General features: G+C 38.5%; 1 protein-coding gene across 2 annotated transcripts in view; it reads left to right on the top strand.

The window, feature by feature from the left end:
- DYNC2H1 (dynein cytoplasmic 2 heavy chain 1) overlaps positions 1 to 16,478 on the top strand; it is a 244,420-nt gene extending 227,942 nt beyond the window's left edge. For both annotated transcript variants that reach the window (XM_081152801.1, XM_081152800.1), the window contains 4 exons: positions 1,347 to 1,456; positions 2,429 to 2,510; positions 9,774 to 9,890; positions 16,037 to 16,478. In XM_081152801.1, the coding sequence (XP_081008927.1) occupies positions 1,347 to 1,456; positions 2,429 to 2,510; positions 9,774 to 9,890; positions 16,037 to 16,195 (468 nt within the window). In that variant the 3' untranslated portion in view covers positions 16,196 to 16,478. The remainder of the gene's footprint in view (positions 1 to 1,346; positions 1,457 to 2,428; positions 2,511 to 9,773; positions 9,891 to 16,036) is intronic.
- Positions 16,479 to 17,007: the final 529 nt, after the last annotated feature.

The raw sequence follows: 17,007 nt of genomic DNA, 5'->3' as shown, positions 1-17,007 counted from the left end.
AGTGTTACTATCATAAAGGATAATATCCAAGAAGAAATAATTATACTTTGTTAAACATCTCTTTTTAAATCTTTTATATTCTTAAAGTCGTATTTTCAGTTGGTAGGAGGGGAATAGGAACATTTTTGCTACAATGTAGGAGTACTAGTCAAATGCATTAAGATAGAATACAAACACACTAGTTTTGGCGATTTTAATTTCTCCCGCTCTAGACCTGGCTGACAGATGTCAGTGCTTGGGTGAGTAACAGGGTGTTACAGTACATGAAGCACAGCCTTTCTACCTCGTAATAAATTAACACATTTCCCCTAGACTGTTTATAAAGCATGCATAATGAATTACTGAGTAAATGAGAATTCTGCATGTTTTTCATAGCCAGCCTTATTATGCTGTCATCTCTGTGCACCAGCTGAAATAACAGACTGATTCAGAAATCATCAGTAAGCCCTCTGCCTCTTAAGGCACGTTAGCACCTCCAGGAAATATTAGAGAAAAACAAATTATGTAATGCTGCCTGAGTTTAGTGCTTGGCTCCAGCGCTTGCTACTATGTGACCTTGGGCCTGACTCTCAGCTCACCGTAGCTCTGTTTCCTCATTGTGAAATGGGATATTAGTACTACCTTTCAGGGTTGCCATAAGCATAAAATTGGTGTAACACACGAAAAACATAAGTAAGTGTTGCACAGAATTTCGTGTTTCTGTTTTTTGTTCCAAATGGCAATTTTTATTATACTCATCAGACATACTTTATGAATATGTATATTTCTCCAAATGGAGTGTAATTTGATTTACAAAATGGCAGATAAGTAGAAAAGACTATTTAAAAACACCATTTAGCAAAATTTCTTCCTGGACATTACCCTGCACTATAACACTCGATTCAGTAAAGTGGCAATTCACTGTCAAATCTAGATCTGGAACCCTCGCTCAGTTTGCATTGCCAGGACTTGGGGACCCTGGGGACTCTGGAGTTAGACCCAGATGCTCAGCGTCTCCTAAGCACATCTCAAGAGGTGAGTCATTGCTAGGAGATGTGCCACGCAACTGAAACACTGTGTATTAGATTAATTTTCATATTTTAGGCTTTTTATTTTGAGTAGATTTTTACCAAGAAGAGGTTGTGTAAGGAAGCTTTTTTGTGATGAATGGATATTATGTCAAAACTGTAACAGAGCTCACAGTGTGCGGTGGAAGTCTTTCCCCCCTAGACACCATTTCAAAGCATTTGGAACCTGTATAGTTTTCAAAATGAAAATGACTTCTTAATAATTCTTTAATAGATTTCTTTATCTTTCAAATTTATAATGTTTTGAAATGCATGTGTGTGTATATTTCTCTCCTCTAGAGCTGGGTAGAGAAAGCAGAAAAACAGACTCTTCTCTCCGACACACTTGACCTATCAGAGCTCTTCCACCCGGACACTTTCCTCAATGCCCTGCGCCAGGACACTGCAAGGTAATTACAGTGAGATACTTAGCTGTCCGCGAGAGTAATCACACTTTGCTTACTCACTTCTGACCACATTCCCTTGATTGTCAAGAAAAAATTTCATTGTTGAATCCAGATAGTTGTGTTATTCCTAATGCTTGACTTTTAATCATACAGGTGACCTTTAGTTTAAAACTCATTGCTTTTAATTATGATTTTTTTCATTAGAATTGAAAAAGGTAAAATTTAACTTTTAAATTTTTGATTATTGATCTAGACTTTTTGTGTACAATAAGGTAGGCAGAAGTCAAATGGAGCTAATTAAATTTAAATGAATTAAAATTAAATATTATTTTAAGTGTAATTTCTCAGTCACATTGCCCACACTTGAAGTGCTCACGTGCAGCTAGTGGCTGCCCTTTGGACTGCTTGAAAACGTTTTTACCATCACAGGAAATTCTGTAGGACAGTTCTAACTAGGTTTGTTGGTAGGGAACAGTATTTGATGATTAAGATAAAGTTATTTTTTATAACAAATTTAGATTATCATCTCATATATATTCTATAATTTTTAACAAGGTAGAATGGTAAAAAAAGAGACACTTCCAAAAACATACTGGATAAAATTTAGTTGTTGTTTAGTGATTAATTTATAGTGCCTCAGAAGCATATTGTAAATATTAATATTTCAGTTCATCTAATAAACAAACATTCAGCACCTGTCGTATTCCTGAATTTGAGGGTGACGGTCAAAGTAGAGAATGCAGAAATAAAAAATAAGGGCCCTAACCTCACGGAATTTGCCCAGCCTTGAAGAGGAGACTGACATAACCAGTTCACTTTAAAAAACAGGGTGAAATCTATTTTAAGAGATTTTATTACTTAAACATTGTAAATATTTTAATTATAAATAAATAGAAAGATATGTATCTTCTGTAATTCTTCATATTCTACTTCCCAAGAATCATTTCTTTCTGACATTGATGCTTTCTCCTACAGGGCCGTGGGCTGTTCTGTGGATAGCCTTAAATTTGTAGCCTCATGGAAAGGTCGACTGCAAGAAGCAAAGCTGCAGATTAAGGTATTAGAGTAATTTTAAATGTTTTTCCAAGTCTATAACTCCAATCTCAAAGGCACCTGTCTTTATAGTGTAAGACTGGCAGAGATTGTGTTCCCTATGTGAGAAATCAGCATAAGATTTAGCATGAAACAACCTATACAAAATACGGTCTTTTCTAATGCAAAAATAAGAGTCTTAGGGATACGACATATTTGAGAATATAGCCTTTGGTAAAAAATGATACGGATCTTGAAGGTATGTTCAATTACCTTTTCTGAAATTCAATTCAATAAATATTTACTATACAATAAAGTATGTATAAATGTAAAATGTAAAAATAGACCAGTAGATGCAAGATGGCAGCGGAATAGGTGGAAGCTGCAGGTCCTCCTTTCAGGACCAAACTGGAATTATAACTAAAATGTAGAACAATCAACCTGAATATCCAACTGAAGACTAGCTGAACAAAAGTCTAAGTAAGGATTTACAGAAGAATCTACATCGAGACTGGTAGGAAGAGCAGAGACATGAAAAGCATTGACCTTGCCCTCTCACGGATGGTGGCTAAGATTCCAGAGGGATATCTCAGCCTCAAGGGTCCCCCATGAGGGGCGTGTAATCTCAACCCCACACCAGGCTCCCCAGTCCTGACCTCAGAGCTGGAAGAGGTGCCCATATACCATCTGGCTGTGAAAAATTAGCGGGGATTCTGTCTGATGGGGAGAGACTGGAGTCCGCTAGAAACCCAGGTGCCTTAAAGGGTCAGCGCACAAAGTGTCATTTGCAGCCACCCACTTTGGGCTCCAGTGGAGGGAGGGCAGAGTGGACTAGAGTTGTGTGAGGAGAGAGAGTGGATTAGAGTTGTGTGTGTAGCTCTGGGGGGAGAGCTGAAGGACAGCTGCCAGGATCCCTGTGCCAAGTCCTTCTCCCACACGGCAGATGCCATCTTTCTCCTGGGGGAGTGCAGTAGCCCCACTGTCTGGACTCCCTGTTGCCCTACCCTGCAGAGGTCACACCTGGGCTGGGGTGTAAAGGTCTGGGCACACTCAGGGAATGCCAGTGACTGAATTGTGTGGCTCTGGGGTGGGGGCCATTCCTCCCAACTTCCTGTGAGCCTGACTGGTGCTTCTCCCTCACAGGAGATCCAGTACCCCCAACCTCCCGACTCCCAGTGGCCCCACCCAGCTGATCTTGGGCTCTCCAGTAAGTCCCAGAAGAACTGGGACAGACTGAGCTGTGTGGCTCTAGGATGGGGACCATTTATCCCTTGCACGTTTACCGGTGCATATCCCTCCCTTCACAAGGCGAAATCTTGGTCTTTTGGGCCTCATACACTCTGCTGGCCTCACCCTGAAGATTCCCTGAGACCCTGTCCCACAACAAAGATCTGTGGGCCTCTGGCGGTGGCAGCTGGACTTGATATACCCTTGGACTTTAGCTGAGTGGCCTCAGACCCAGCACAAGCACTGAGTTTTAACCTGTATCAGTCTGGTGAAGACCACTCTCCCCCTACCTGGTAACTCACCGAGAAGCTAGCTCATGCAACTTGAGTACCTCCAGAAGCTCTTTCGGTGACTGAGCCTAACAGACAGACAGAGGCAAGTGGAGGCAGATCTTGGGTTCATTAGGCTGTTGCTGACCTGCCCCCAGGCTCCCTGCTGGTGGAAACCAGCCTTGTTGCACAGTTTGGCCCCTTCCCAAGCACAACCAAGCCCAGCAAAGGCAGCCACAAACTGGTTTGCTTTGTAGCTCCAAACAGGTTTCCCATTGAAAGACAAACAGTGTCTGACATTCACCTGCACCAGATTCCCTCCCAAGGTGCCCCAGAACAAACATAATCGGTTGCCAGCTTTAGACAACATAAGAGCAGTGTCTAATTAGCTTCACAAGCAGCATATATACCCAAAGGAAGATCTTGGTAGGCACCAGACTCTGCTGAGGTGAACTGCATTTTGTGTGGTCAGCACCTGCAGAGCAGCTTTTATACTGTGATCGAGGTCAGTCCTCCCTGTCAGCCAGCTTGAGAGGTGACCCCACACACGAACAGACCAATAGCAATCTAGACTCAATTACAACAGGAGGGCTCACATAACCCACACAAGGAACATTCCTGGAGCACCCAGCTCAGGTCATCAAGGAGATTGCAGCACTGGGTTCCAAAGGACACCTACTACTAAGGCCACCATACCAAGACTGGGAGGCATAGGACATCCACCTAATACACAGAAACAATTCCAGGTAGGCAGCCAAAATGGGGAGAAAAAGAAACATGACCCAAATGAAAGCACTGGAGAAATCTCTAGAAAAAGAGCAAAATGCAATGGAGGCCAGTAATTTACCAGATACAGAATTTAAAAAAATGGTTCTAAGAGATGCTTAAGAAACTTAGTGAGAACTTCAAAAGCATGATAAGGAAGATAGAAACCATAAAAAAGAACCAGTCAGAAATGAAGAATACAATACAGCGGAACCTCAGTCCTCGAAGTTAATTTGTACCAGAAGGCTGTTCAAGAAGCCATTTGTTCAAAAATGGAATCATTTTTTCCCATTAGAAATAATGTAAATTGAATTAATTTGTTCCAAACCCCTTAAACTATTGAGATTAAGGCATGAAATCAAAACAAGATTCTCAACAGACGTAGTATTGGCAACACTGTAACATGATGTAAATTCTTATACATGACAGGTAGGCATATAGATTGATAGAATTACTTTGGGGAATAATTTGCCAATATTATGGAAAATGAAAATACAATTCAATCTAGCATTTCCATCCCAAGCTAGAGAAATTCATGCAGAGGTGTATAAGGAGGCACTTAACATAATGTTTATTATAGTGTTATAATAGTAGATGATAACAGGACTTAAAAGTTCATTGGCAGAAGAAAGGATAAATAATTTGTTGTTTGCTAATACAGCAAAATATTTTGCAACTGTTAAAAATGAAAGAACAACCCTGATCGTTGTGGCTCATTTGCTTGGAGCACTGAAAGGTGGCAGGTTTGATTCCCAGTCAGGGCACGTACCCAGGTTGCAAGTTTGCTCCCTAGTTGGTATGTATACAGAAGGCAACCCTCACATTGATGTTTCTCTCTCTCTCTAAAATCAACTAAAAGCAATTTTTTTTAATGAAAGAACAAAATAGATGCCCCTACACCAATGACGAAGGAAAAAAGTAGGTCACAAAATGATATAATAAAGTATATTGCCCAAAACTATACTATTTATTGTTTATGGATACATGTATATTTAATAATCCTGTAAAACTAAATTCAGGCTAATGATTGGGTCAGGTGAGGGCAGAAGAGGAACAGGAGGGGCAAGGTATACCCAGAGGACCTCAGCTATCTCTCTCATGGTTTATTTGCTTAAAAATAAGAAACAAGCATGGCTCGATATTAAAAGTTTAGTAAAAATGAGTGGTAGGGATGTATAGGTTAGAAATATTTTTATGATTTTATGTGTATTTGAAATGTTTAATTTTTAAAAGGATGGTTCTGGCAGTTAAATAAAACTGAGTTTGACATGAAATTAATTTATTGTTAAATTCAAGTTAAAATCTGAATTGTGCAAGCAATTCAACATCATATATGAACTAAATTAATGGCTTTATGAACGAAGTTACTACTGTTACTGTTGCTAACCCCTTTAGAGGTGAGAGGCTAAGAGTTGAATAACATCTTATACTTATGAGTAGCCCTTTCAAATTAGATTGGTTCATGGTAATTAGTTATTTGAAATATACTTATGCAGTTGTGGTCAGCGTAATCCACACTATCCCTTTAAAATGTTGTCCTGAAACTGTATAAAGAAAACCAACTTTATTTTAAATTTTAAGATGTTTTAATCACAGGCTCAAGTACTACTAACATTATTTGAGTATAGATTTTTGGGGGGGGGTTAATGATTTTATTCTGTTTCTCTTTTGTTAAGTTGAAAGCTATGCATTTATAAGCAAAACAAGAATAGAGGAAATTATGACAAGAGATGCACATTTAGATGCCTTTCATTTAATTATTTGCATTTGACTCAAAAGTACATTTGTTCAGATGTCAAGAGGCAGCCTAAACAGTGTGGTTCTTTTAATATAATGTAAACAAATGAGCTCTCATTTCAATAATTATTTCTTTGCATCCAAGGTATATGTGTCATGCACAATAAGGCTCTAGTGGCTAACACAGACTTTTAACAGACTTTTAGTAAAAAGTATGAAGTATGCCCCAAAAGTATATGCAGAAGTGTAAACAGCATTTGAAAAGTTTATCATTTGATGGGAATAATAAAGAGATAGTGGAAGTACAGCGTTGATAAAATTAGAAAGCCTGCTCTTGCACGTCTCCTAGCTCTCTGCTGTATAAGTGAGGTGATAGAATAGACTCAGTTATCTAGAGCATTGCTTTTCAAACTTTTCCACCTCATGGTGGCACGCATAAAGTAATTACTAAAATTCTGCAGCACACCAAAAAATATGTTATATTTTTTTGCTGATCTGAACCAAAAAAATAGGTATAATTTTTTATTCATTCACGGGTCGGCTGTTGTTTTATTAGCTGTTGTTATTTTTTCATTTGACAATCTAAGAAAAGAGGTCAGTGCCCCGACTAAATAAGGTATTGCGTGTTTTAAAAATTCTTGCAGCACACTGGTTGAAAATTCCTGTTCTAGAATAATTTTGGAAAATATTTTTGTAAATTAAATATTATAAGCAAAAGTTCTTTTGATTGGATTATTCAATTAATTTCCCCACAAACCTTTATTTTGCCTCATTTAAATGGTACACTATATAAGATAATTCTAAATATCTAGAAATTAGGAGATGGATTAGATTAATGGACAATAATAGCAAATACTTAGGAGCATTTACCATGTGCCAGGCAGTTTTCCAAGTATTTTGAGTATATTGTTAGGGGGGACGTCTTATTTCCCACTCCTGCTGTTTTCTTCTGTGTGGGGAGAGATTTGCTAATGTGGACACTCGCAGGCTCCTCTGCCTCCCTCCCCCCTCCTCCCTTCCCAGGAAAAAGCCGCTTTTCCTGATGCTGAGCGGGAGCGAGGCCGCCGGTGGGCGAGGGCGAGGGCGAGGGCGAGGGCCCTGCTTCCTGTGCGTTTCTCGGGTGTGCGCGCCCTGCTCGCTCCTTCGGGCAGCGCTGCCTTGTGCGGCTCGCTCCTCCGCTTAGTGCTGTTGTAACCAGAGGGTAAGCGGCCAGGTTCCCGAGTTTGATGTTAGAAAGTCCGTTTGCCTGGCGACCTGTTATATCTTCCAGACTATTTCTGCCTCAGGATTAAAGGTAATATTTAGGGCCTATCTGCTTTTACTCCTTTTTCTGATGCAGAATTCTGGTTGCAGCAAGGATACTGTTGGCTGCTACCACTCTAATTCCTGAGGTGTTACCATTTTATTATAGGAACAGTGGGTATTGCCTTTTATCATTATGTTTTCAGCAGTAAGAATGTCTTTACTTTAAATTCTGCAAATTTACTTATATTTTAAAATAGGGCAGTGATAGAGGGATTCAGAGAAAAGGGCAGATTTAGAAAATGCTTATTAGACATGGCAGGACGTGGTAGCTGAAGTCACGTGAGAAGGAGCCAAGAACATTTCCCAGGTGGCAGATTAGCAGCTGCATGGTCAGTAGTGCCAGTGACTGAAACGGGCTCCTGAGAATGGACTTCCTCACCCTTCCCGCCTCCTGTTAGGAGAGGGAAACAATGAGTGTCTGGCTCAGCATATGCACAGTGCAGTCAAGTTGCGGCGCTACCAATAGGGACTACTGTAAAGTTCTGTACGAACTAATTGAGCTTAAAACTTAGTAAAACCTCTAAGAGGCCTTAGAAGAACTATCTTACCTAGAGGGTTTCTGGCATTGAAATTAGTAGGCAATCTCTAAATTTTAATTTACATTTTTTTCAAGGCCGAAGTACTTCAGCAACTCTTGAAGTGGCCTGTATATCATCACATCAATAGTATAGTAGAAAGAATATTGACTTAAGTATTAACTAATTCTATTTTTATCCCAGCTCTTTCACTAAAAAGCAATTGTTTACCTATAGCAACCAGACTGTAAAATTTGCTATTCAAAACTGTCAGGGCATACACTCCTAGCACCACCTTGTGCCTACACCATTCCCAAACTACATTACAGCTGAAAATGATTTTAACCCTTCCAACTTAAAGTGTTACGTTGACTAAATTCTATGCTTTTTTCATTTAGTATGTTAAAACTTGGGTTCTGTGTAATATATATGAGATTTGTTTATATTTTCTATCAAGTTTAAATTATGAGAACATAGATGTATTTCTGAATGTGAAATACTAACGACATCTGTTGCCTTTAGGTAAACTTGGGGTAGAGTAACACTGCAGAAACTGAAAGAAGAAATACGAAACAAAATCACCAACATTATTATATTGTTATTTTCATAATTTCTTAAATTTATATTAAGGCTAATTTAGAGGCAGAAATTAACTTTTTCTCCTTTTTAATTCTTTCAGCTCTGCATAGCATGTCAAGAATTTTTTGCATTAAATTATCGAAAATTTTTTTCTGTTCTTTAAAAAAATGGCCTCCAGCCCTAGGCAGTTTTCTCAATGGTTAGAGCGTCGGCCTGCGGACTGAAGGGTCCCAGGTTTGGTTCTGGCCAAGGGCATGTGCCTCGGTTGCAGGCTTGATCCCCAGCCCGGTTCGGGGCACGTGCGGGAGGCAACCAATCGATGTGTTTCTTTCTCATCAATGTTTCTCTCTCTCCCTTCCACTCTCTCTGAAGAGCAATGGAAAAAATTCCCTCCGGTGATAATAAAAAGTACTGGTGTCCAAATTCCAAGACATGGACAGTATCACGATGGTAATACACATCTGGTTTTCTATCTTACCATGTCTCCGTGCTGCTGAAAGCAATTGTTTACCTATAGCAACCAGACTGTAAAATTTGCTAAAACAGTCTTGACAAAGACTGTAATTATGCTTTTCTTTCCCCATCCTGGAGAAAAAATAACCTCTTGGCTTTTACCATTATATTTCTGCAGTGATATAACTGATGGCACTGGTATTTTTTCCTAAAATTTTTACTACAATTAGAATTCAGTCTAAAGAGAGTTCACAGTAAGCACTGGTCCAGGTCTTCACCTTCTGTATTCTCAGATAAAAATGCTATAATCTGTGTTATTATATCAGTTGGAATACATAGTCACAATGGAAACTGCTGCCTTTTTTTAAGATAATACATTAACTCCTGACAATTCAGACTTTAATACAGACTTTAATGGTTGATCTGTTTCCGTGGCAGGTTAGTGGCTTATCCCTAGAAGGATGCAGTTTTGATGGAAATCAACTTTCTGAAAACCAGCATGATTCTCCTAGTGTATCCTCAGTTCTCCCTTGTTTTATGGGATGGATTCCACAGGTAATATATTTTTAGTAGGTGCAAGTTTTAATTTAATCAATTCACTCTTAGATTTTTATCTTTTCAATAAGAATGCTTGGCCTATGCATTTTTATTTACTTCCTAATCTCATCTGCATTTGAACAAGTTTACAGTCAAAATATTATGTTCTTTATAATTCTTAAGGATGTGTAGGACATTTAAAAATCTTCAATATGTTATGGAAAGAATAACATTATGGTTTTCAATTTCTAATGAATTTATAGCCTAATAAGAAACGAGCCTTCAATGATAATATGAACTACTATGGGTATGTTCCTATATTTTTAGCAATGTGTTAAATGCTTTATAAACTTTACCTCATATACTCTTCAGAGCAGCCCTGCAGCGTAGATATTATTCTTCCCATTTTCGAATGAGGAAACGTGTGCTCCCGTATGTGAGATGACTTCTCCGTGGTTAGCCCGCAGACATGGACAGTGTCACGATGGTAATACACATCTGGTTTTCCGTCTTGCCATGTCTCCGTGCTGCTGAGAGGCAGATGAAGAAAACAGTCTTGACAAAGACTTGTTTGGTTAACGTTTCCCCTTTTAAATCTTCAATTATTGAAAGAATTTTCAACAATAGAACTTGGGGGATATCTGCCTTTTACATAGAACATAGTTATAGGTGAAGCACATAACTTTTACTTAATATAATTTAAAACTGTAAGTGTGAATATGTGAATAAACTTAAAGTTTTGATTCTATATCTAAGGACCAACAAAACTATGTCATATACTGCCTTTACTTCAAGAAAATGCAAAATGCTCATTGGGAAATAGTACCTTGACTTTTCCAATTATTGTAATTCTTTTTATAAAATAAAAATCAAAAGCATCGAAATAATTTTTAAAACACAACTAACAGAACTATCAATAATCAGCCATCATTCTCCGCTGAGGAGGATCCTCTGACCTAAAGAGCATCCGTTTCCCTGAAGCCCGCATTTCCCCCTTACCAGCTTCATTTTCTCTAGTATTAGTGTCATGTCAGATAGAAGGGGGAAGGAAATAATCTTTATTTTATTTCAATCTGGCTATTCATGTAAGAAATTTCTATCAAAAAGTTGGTAAATGAAAGATTACAAACATTAGGTATGTGAACCAAATTGAAAGTTATATGTAAAAGTTAAGGTTGGAATTTGCTAATGGTTGTAACCATAACATATAAAGTTGTATATGATGACAGGAAGTTAAATGAATCTAAGTTATGTGAAGTGTTAATTCTCTGGCAAACAAAATTAGAAGCCATATAATGACCCTGATGGGGGAAAAAGGGCTGTATAAACTGGTTCATTTAAGGAGAAACCCCAGCAATAGGAATCGAGCATGAAGAATAACTGAGCAGGCGTAAGCGCAGGAGAAAATGGTCCGGGCAGCACCCACATAAGGACCACAGGCCGAGTGCGAATCAGGAATGTGCCGCTGTTACGGACAAAGCCAGTCTGTTAGTGGGTTGTGTGAAAAGCGACATGACGTCACAAAGCTCGAAATTTATCCCCCCACAGTATTTTTATTTCATGTATCATTTCTGTCCAGTTTATTACCACGCTTGTTAAGTCTTATATACCATATGTCCTGCTGAGTAGTGGGGCTACAGACAGACAAATCTCTTCCATCCGTTAACCTGAAAGTAAAAGGCCTTTCAAAGTGAGAGGCAACAGTGTTTATTTGAGATCAATAAGAATAGCTTTTCAGGGAGCACTGATTCCGGCAGAAGCCCAAACAGTTCCAATTAGGAGACAGAGGAGATGGGGGTTTATGAGAAGGGGAACAGTTGCATCAATAGAAAGAAGGCATTTATGTTCGTTGTGAACAGTGTTGTTTAATGTTCAGTCCAGTAGTCATCAGTCCAGAAATAATAACTGCTTTCTTGATATCTTTGCAAATAGTCCTATGGGGCACAGTGTTGCCCTGCGCCCAGCCCAAAGGTTATCCTGCCCTGTTCTAACATCCCAAAGATTTGACGTGCAAGTTGCACAAGGCAGGTCCTCTGACATGGCCCTTCCAGCTCCATTTTAAAGTGCCTACAGTCATTCATTCATTTACCTATTTATCTATCTATCTGTCTACTTATTGGACACATCCGAGTCTTCTGAGTGGAGGAGCAAACAAGTAAAGAAACTATTATAGTTCAGAGTTACATGTACACTCACAGAAGTTCACGTAAAATGCGCTGGCAGATGAGGGAAGCCTCAGCTCTCCCATGTGACAGGCGAAGGAAAGGCAGCCGGCCTCAGGGAGAGAGGTGCTGCCTTCTCTTGGAACTGTGGTCACAGTATGACTCAGGAGAGTTCCAGGACAAGTCCAAAGAGGGTAACATGTTTAAGTGCAAGGACATATGAAAATATACTTAGGTTATTCTGGAAATGCACCGTTCATATGGAAGAGTGGTAGGGATGTGGTTTGAAAGGAGGCCAAGCACCAAGTATGACAAGCCACAGAGCCATGCCCAGGAGTTACACCATCTTGTGGTCAGTAGGAAGCCATAAGGACTTTATACCAGGAGTGTGGTAAGATCAGATTGGTAGTTTTGGGAAATCAGTCTAGCAGCGAGAGGGTGCCTGATTGCTACGGGGTGAAATACAATTTAGTTGGATAGAGCAGGTTATTCTCTGCTCTGCTGATGAAGAAACTGAGAATTGGGTCAGCTAAGTGATTCTTTATGGGTCCCATAATGGTAGCACTAGCATTTGTGCAATAATGGCATTTGTTCGTATTGATATGGGCCCTGACCAGGAATTGAACCTCAGTCTCCTGGATCATAGGTCGATGCTCAACTGTGGAGCTACGCTGGCCGGGCTTCAACAAACCTATTAAAGAGGGACTTGTGTCATAAGAATTTAATTTAGTTAAACGACACTCGTGAAGCTTCAGCAGCACGAGGTATTGTGCTAACAGTGAGAATGCCAAAGTATGTAGCTCCACTACTTTGATAATTTATTGATTGGTGACCTAAGAGCAAGCCCGGTCAACTCTTTTTACAGAAGATTATACCATTTAGCGTTTAAGAGATTTGGGGAGTGGCAAGCAAAATTTTAAGAAGCAACTGTGATGTTTTACTTTTAAAACACTGTAGGTTTTGATATAAGTATTTGTACCCTCACTTTAAAACAAACAAAAAGGCCTACAACCAAAGCAGGTTTGGAAGGACTTGGAAATATATACAGAACCAGTCAAGTGATAGTGAATATGCAGAGAATCTACTCTGCATTACTACGGAGTTCCTCATTCAAAGGGAAAGCTGCTTGACATTGAAATGAAGAGACAGAGAGGATCTCCGGAGTAGAAAGGAAGGAATAGCATTCATTGTAAAACATTTCAGTGTGATGTTTCTGTTTTCATTTTTGACCATAGAAGCTATAGGAAGCAAAGTAAATACCAGGTAGTAGAGAAAGATAATTTAAGAACTTCCCCGGGTTTATAAATGGTCATTCATAGATTCAGATCATTTCAGTCCAACAAATATATAATGTTTGTCTGCTGTTTGCTAAAAAATTTAAAGGCAACACTTCAAAAGAAAGCCTGGACTAGGTTATTAACTTTAGGAATGGCTAAGGAGTTATGAAAATTACAGAAGTTTCTGGATCCTGAACCTTTGCCACTTAAGCAGAATTGGAAAAGAAGGAAGAGGTGAGGCAGTGACTAGTAATGGGTGAAAGTTCTCTAGTGCATATCCTACATTTTTTCTGAGGCCCAACCAGGATTCTCTCCATTAATCCATGTTAGGTTAACATATCCCAGGCAGCATTTTGTTTTCTAAAGTAATCATTTTTCTAAAAATTATACACTGTATCTTTCATGTATATATTGTTTTCTAAACTAAATTTTAAGCTTTCAAGAAGATTATTATTTTCTCTTATTTGAATATAGATGATACTCAGCCTTTATAATTCTAGACAAGGCATTAACACACAAAATACTGTTAAGTGAATGGGTGAATAATTGACAATCTCCAGGACAAACCAAGAAAAATTAGGAAGATTCAGGGCAGATGGTGTTTTTATCTATTTGGGCAATGGTTCTTCTTAAAGAATGAATTTTGTAATATATAAATAGGTTAAGATTTAGGAATGTTAGTAATGAATGAGTTTTCAAAGGGACTTAACTGATTATCGATCGATTGATCGATCGATATCAAGGACCAGAAGAGTCAGCAGTATTTGAGAGAGGGAGAGGGAGAGAAGGATTGGAAAAGGTAATAGAAATTTCATACAATGCCCACTTACACTTAAAAAATATTTCTTTCTTTATGGGAAAATTTAAAACATTCTATTTTCAATTTCTCTTTATTTTCTAGCATTATGCATAACATGTAGTGGATGCTAAAAAACTGGGATCTTTTTCTAGTTGATTTGAAAATTAGTAGGGAGTAAGGAAAAGGCCTGTTATGCAGTTCAAACAATTAGAGATATGCGGATAAATAATACTTTATATTGGAGCTGTTGGATACATCATCGATTCTTTCAGCATCCTGTTGGGTGGAAGAGTGTTGCTATCTCTCTTTTATAACAGGGAAACCAGTGCTCAGACAGTAACCTCTTGTCAGGAGCTCCTAGGCAAGTACTCCAGAGCCTGAAAATGAGTTACTTCCATGAATCTGATTGCCTTCCACTTTGAAAAGAGCAGAATAACAGAGTATTTAGATGCTAATATTCATATGCCAAACCCTTTTTTCGAGTGCACTATCAGTGACAACTTTGCCATTTCCTAACTAGGTTGCCATGGTAAATTCTCCATGGCTTTCTGATTTGTCATTTTAAAAATTTTAAAATGAGTCTGACTTTGAAGTTTTACTTCAAGTCTAAAAAATAAGTCATAATCCATTAATTGAATACAATTATATAAGTTCTGTCAGAACATCAATCCTAGATTTAAGTTGGAAATACTATTATGAACTTGTGATTTTTTAAAGTACATGTTTCTAAGCTCCAGTCACTGAAAAATTCTAGAAGAATGGTAGATCATTTCTAGCACCCATTTCTCATTAAAGGAACCAAAGATCCTCAGAGTGTGACTAACTGATTTCTGGGACAGGAAATAAAAAGATGAGCTTGCAACATCTTGACATACTGGAAAGCAAGGAAGCTATTGAAGATCACAGGGACATGTCAAAAAACTCAGGAGACGCCTTAAGAGTTCCCACTGCACAAAGAGTGGCAATTTGAACAGATAATAACTGCATTGGATTAAAGCTCATCAAATATGTTTAAATCTACTAGTTCACAACAATGCTTCAAAAAAGGAGGGGCAGGGACCATTGGTCACCCTTAGCGTACACCAGGGAACGAATCCATTGTTTTGAAAACACATAAACAAAAGGGAATTAGATAGCATTCATCCAGACTTTATGAGCTTTCCCTTGGTAAACAAAAAATGGAGAAGTAAAAGCTTCTCTCTATAGATACACTCTTGCCTGGAAATGGAGAAGGAATAGTAGAGCGAAATCACCACTTTATCGAGTCTCTAATGAAACGATGGACCCCTGGCTCCTAATATCTGAAAAGAGAGACAGACAGTCACACATGCTTCTTGATGGGCGTATAAGCACCACCTGTGCAGTGTTTGTGTCAAAAATTGAATCTGAATCTGAGCTCACCTCCAGGGCCCTTATAGGAACGAGAGGAGACGGGCATGACCACGGCGTGTAGCCAGTAAGAGTCAGGATGTGGGAGACTCAGGTGTGGTTCCTTCAGCAAATTGCAAGGGAAAAAGGAGGAAAAAGCTGTAAATTCAGAAGACATGAGAGACATCAACAAAATGCTAGCATGGGCTTTATTTGAATTATGGCTCTACTAAAAATATGTTTTAAATTATAGGATAGTGAGATAATAGGTACATGATACTGCTAATATTTTCAAATATTATAATAGTATTGTGATATTCTTGTTTTATTTCTAGGTATATATATGAATATATACATATATATTTATAGACAAAATGTTCTGTGTTGCAGCTGGATGATGGATTATTATTGTAATCTTTATTTTAAAACATTTAATAATAAAATTGTAAATAAAACTTATTTGGGAGGAGTTTGTGTTCGTCTCTTTGGTTATCTTTGGTTATCATCTTAAAAACAATATATTGCTGTATTTTAAAACAAAGTTCATTTTTTAAACAGGGTGCATACGGCCCATATTCCCCTGATGAGTGCATATCTCTGCCTGTTTACACAAGTGCTGAGAGGGACCGTGTGGTAACCAACATCGACGTTCCATGTGGAGGCAGCCAAGACCAGTGGATTCAGTGTGGAGCAGCTCTGTTTCTGAAAAACCAGTAGAGTCTAATGGCAATAAAAGCTGTCTTAGCAAAAGAAGCATTTATTATTTAAACTTTAAATAAAATAAATGGTGAATCTACATTTGAAATGTTAGTTCAAAACATTAGCACATAGTAACCCTATGTTGTTGAGCTCATTGGGTTTTTATTTTAATGGGTAATGACAGCACACTAATGTTTTAGGTAAGATGTTTAAAACAGTATTTTTAAGCAATAATAAATGTTATGTCTGTTACATTTGTATCATAATTATTTAATAAAATATAATCTTACAGTCTTCTATATTTAAAGTGTTAAAGGTCCGTTTTGTTTTCACAAGACAAATTGCAGTTTAAACAATTAGCTGTCCTTTATAGAAATTTGTTCAAAACTAATAGATTGTATATGACCAATGTATAATAACAGTAATAACTAAGGCTCTGACTACATCATGCTGTGCACTGCTCCACACATGATGATTGACTGATTGATAGGTAGGTAGGCAGGTAAATAGGTAGGTAGGTAGACAGACAGACAGACAGATGCATGGATGCATAGGTATTATATTCATTATGATGTTCATTTTACTAATGAGAAAACTGGGACACTGGTTAAGTGACTGGCTCAGCTAATAAACTGGTGGAGTGACAAGAGAGAAAGCTCGCTCTTTCCGCGTCCCCCCTCGAGGAAGGAGCAGAGCCAGCAAAGCCCAGCGCTCGAGCACGCCCTGAACCTGCACCGAGCGTGCTCCCGGGGGAGCAGGGGTCTTCCAGCACATGCGGATCAGTTCTGCATCCACAAGTACTTGCTGCAGCAGAGTTTCTGACAAGAAGA

This window comes from Miniopterus schreibersii, assembly GCF_964146895.1.
Source record: "Miniopterus schreibersii genome assembly, chromosome: 12".
NCBI classification, from domain to species: Eukaryota; Metazoa; Chordata; class Mammalia; order Chiroptera; family Miniopteridae; genus Miniopterus; species Miniopterus schreibersii.
Note: the sequence above shows the minus strand (reverse complement) of the source record. Positions and strands in the feature narration are given on the sequence as shown.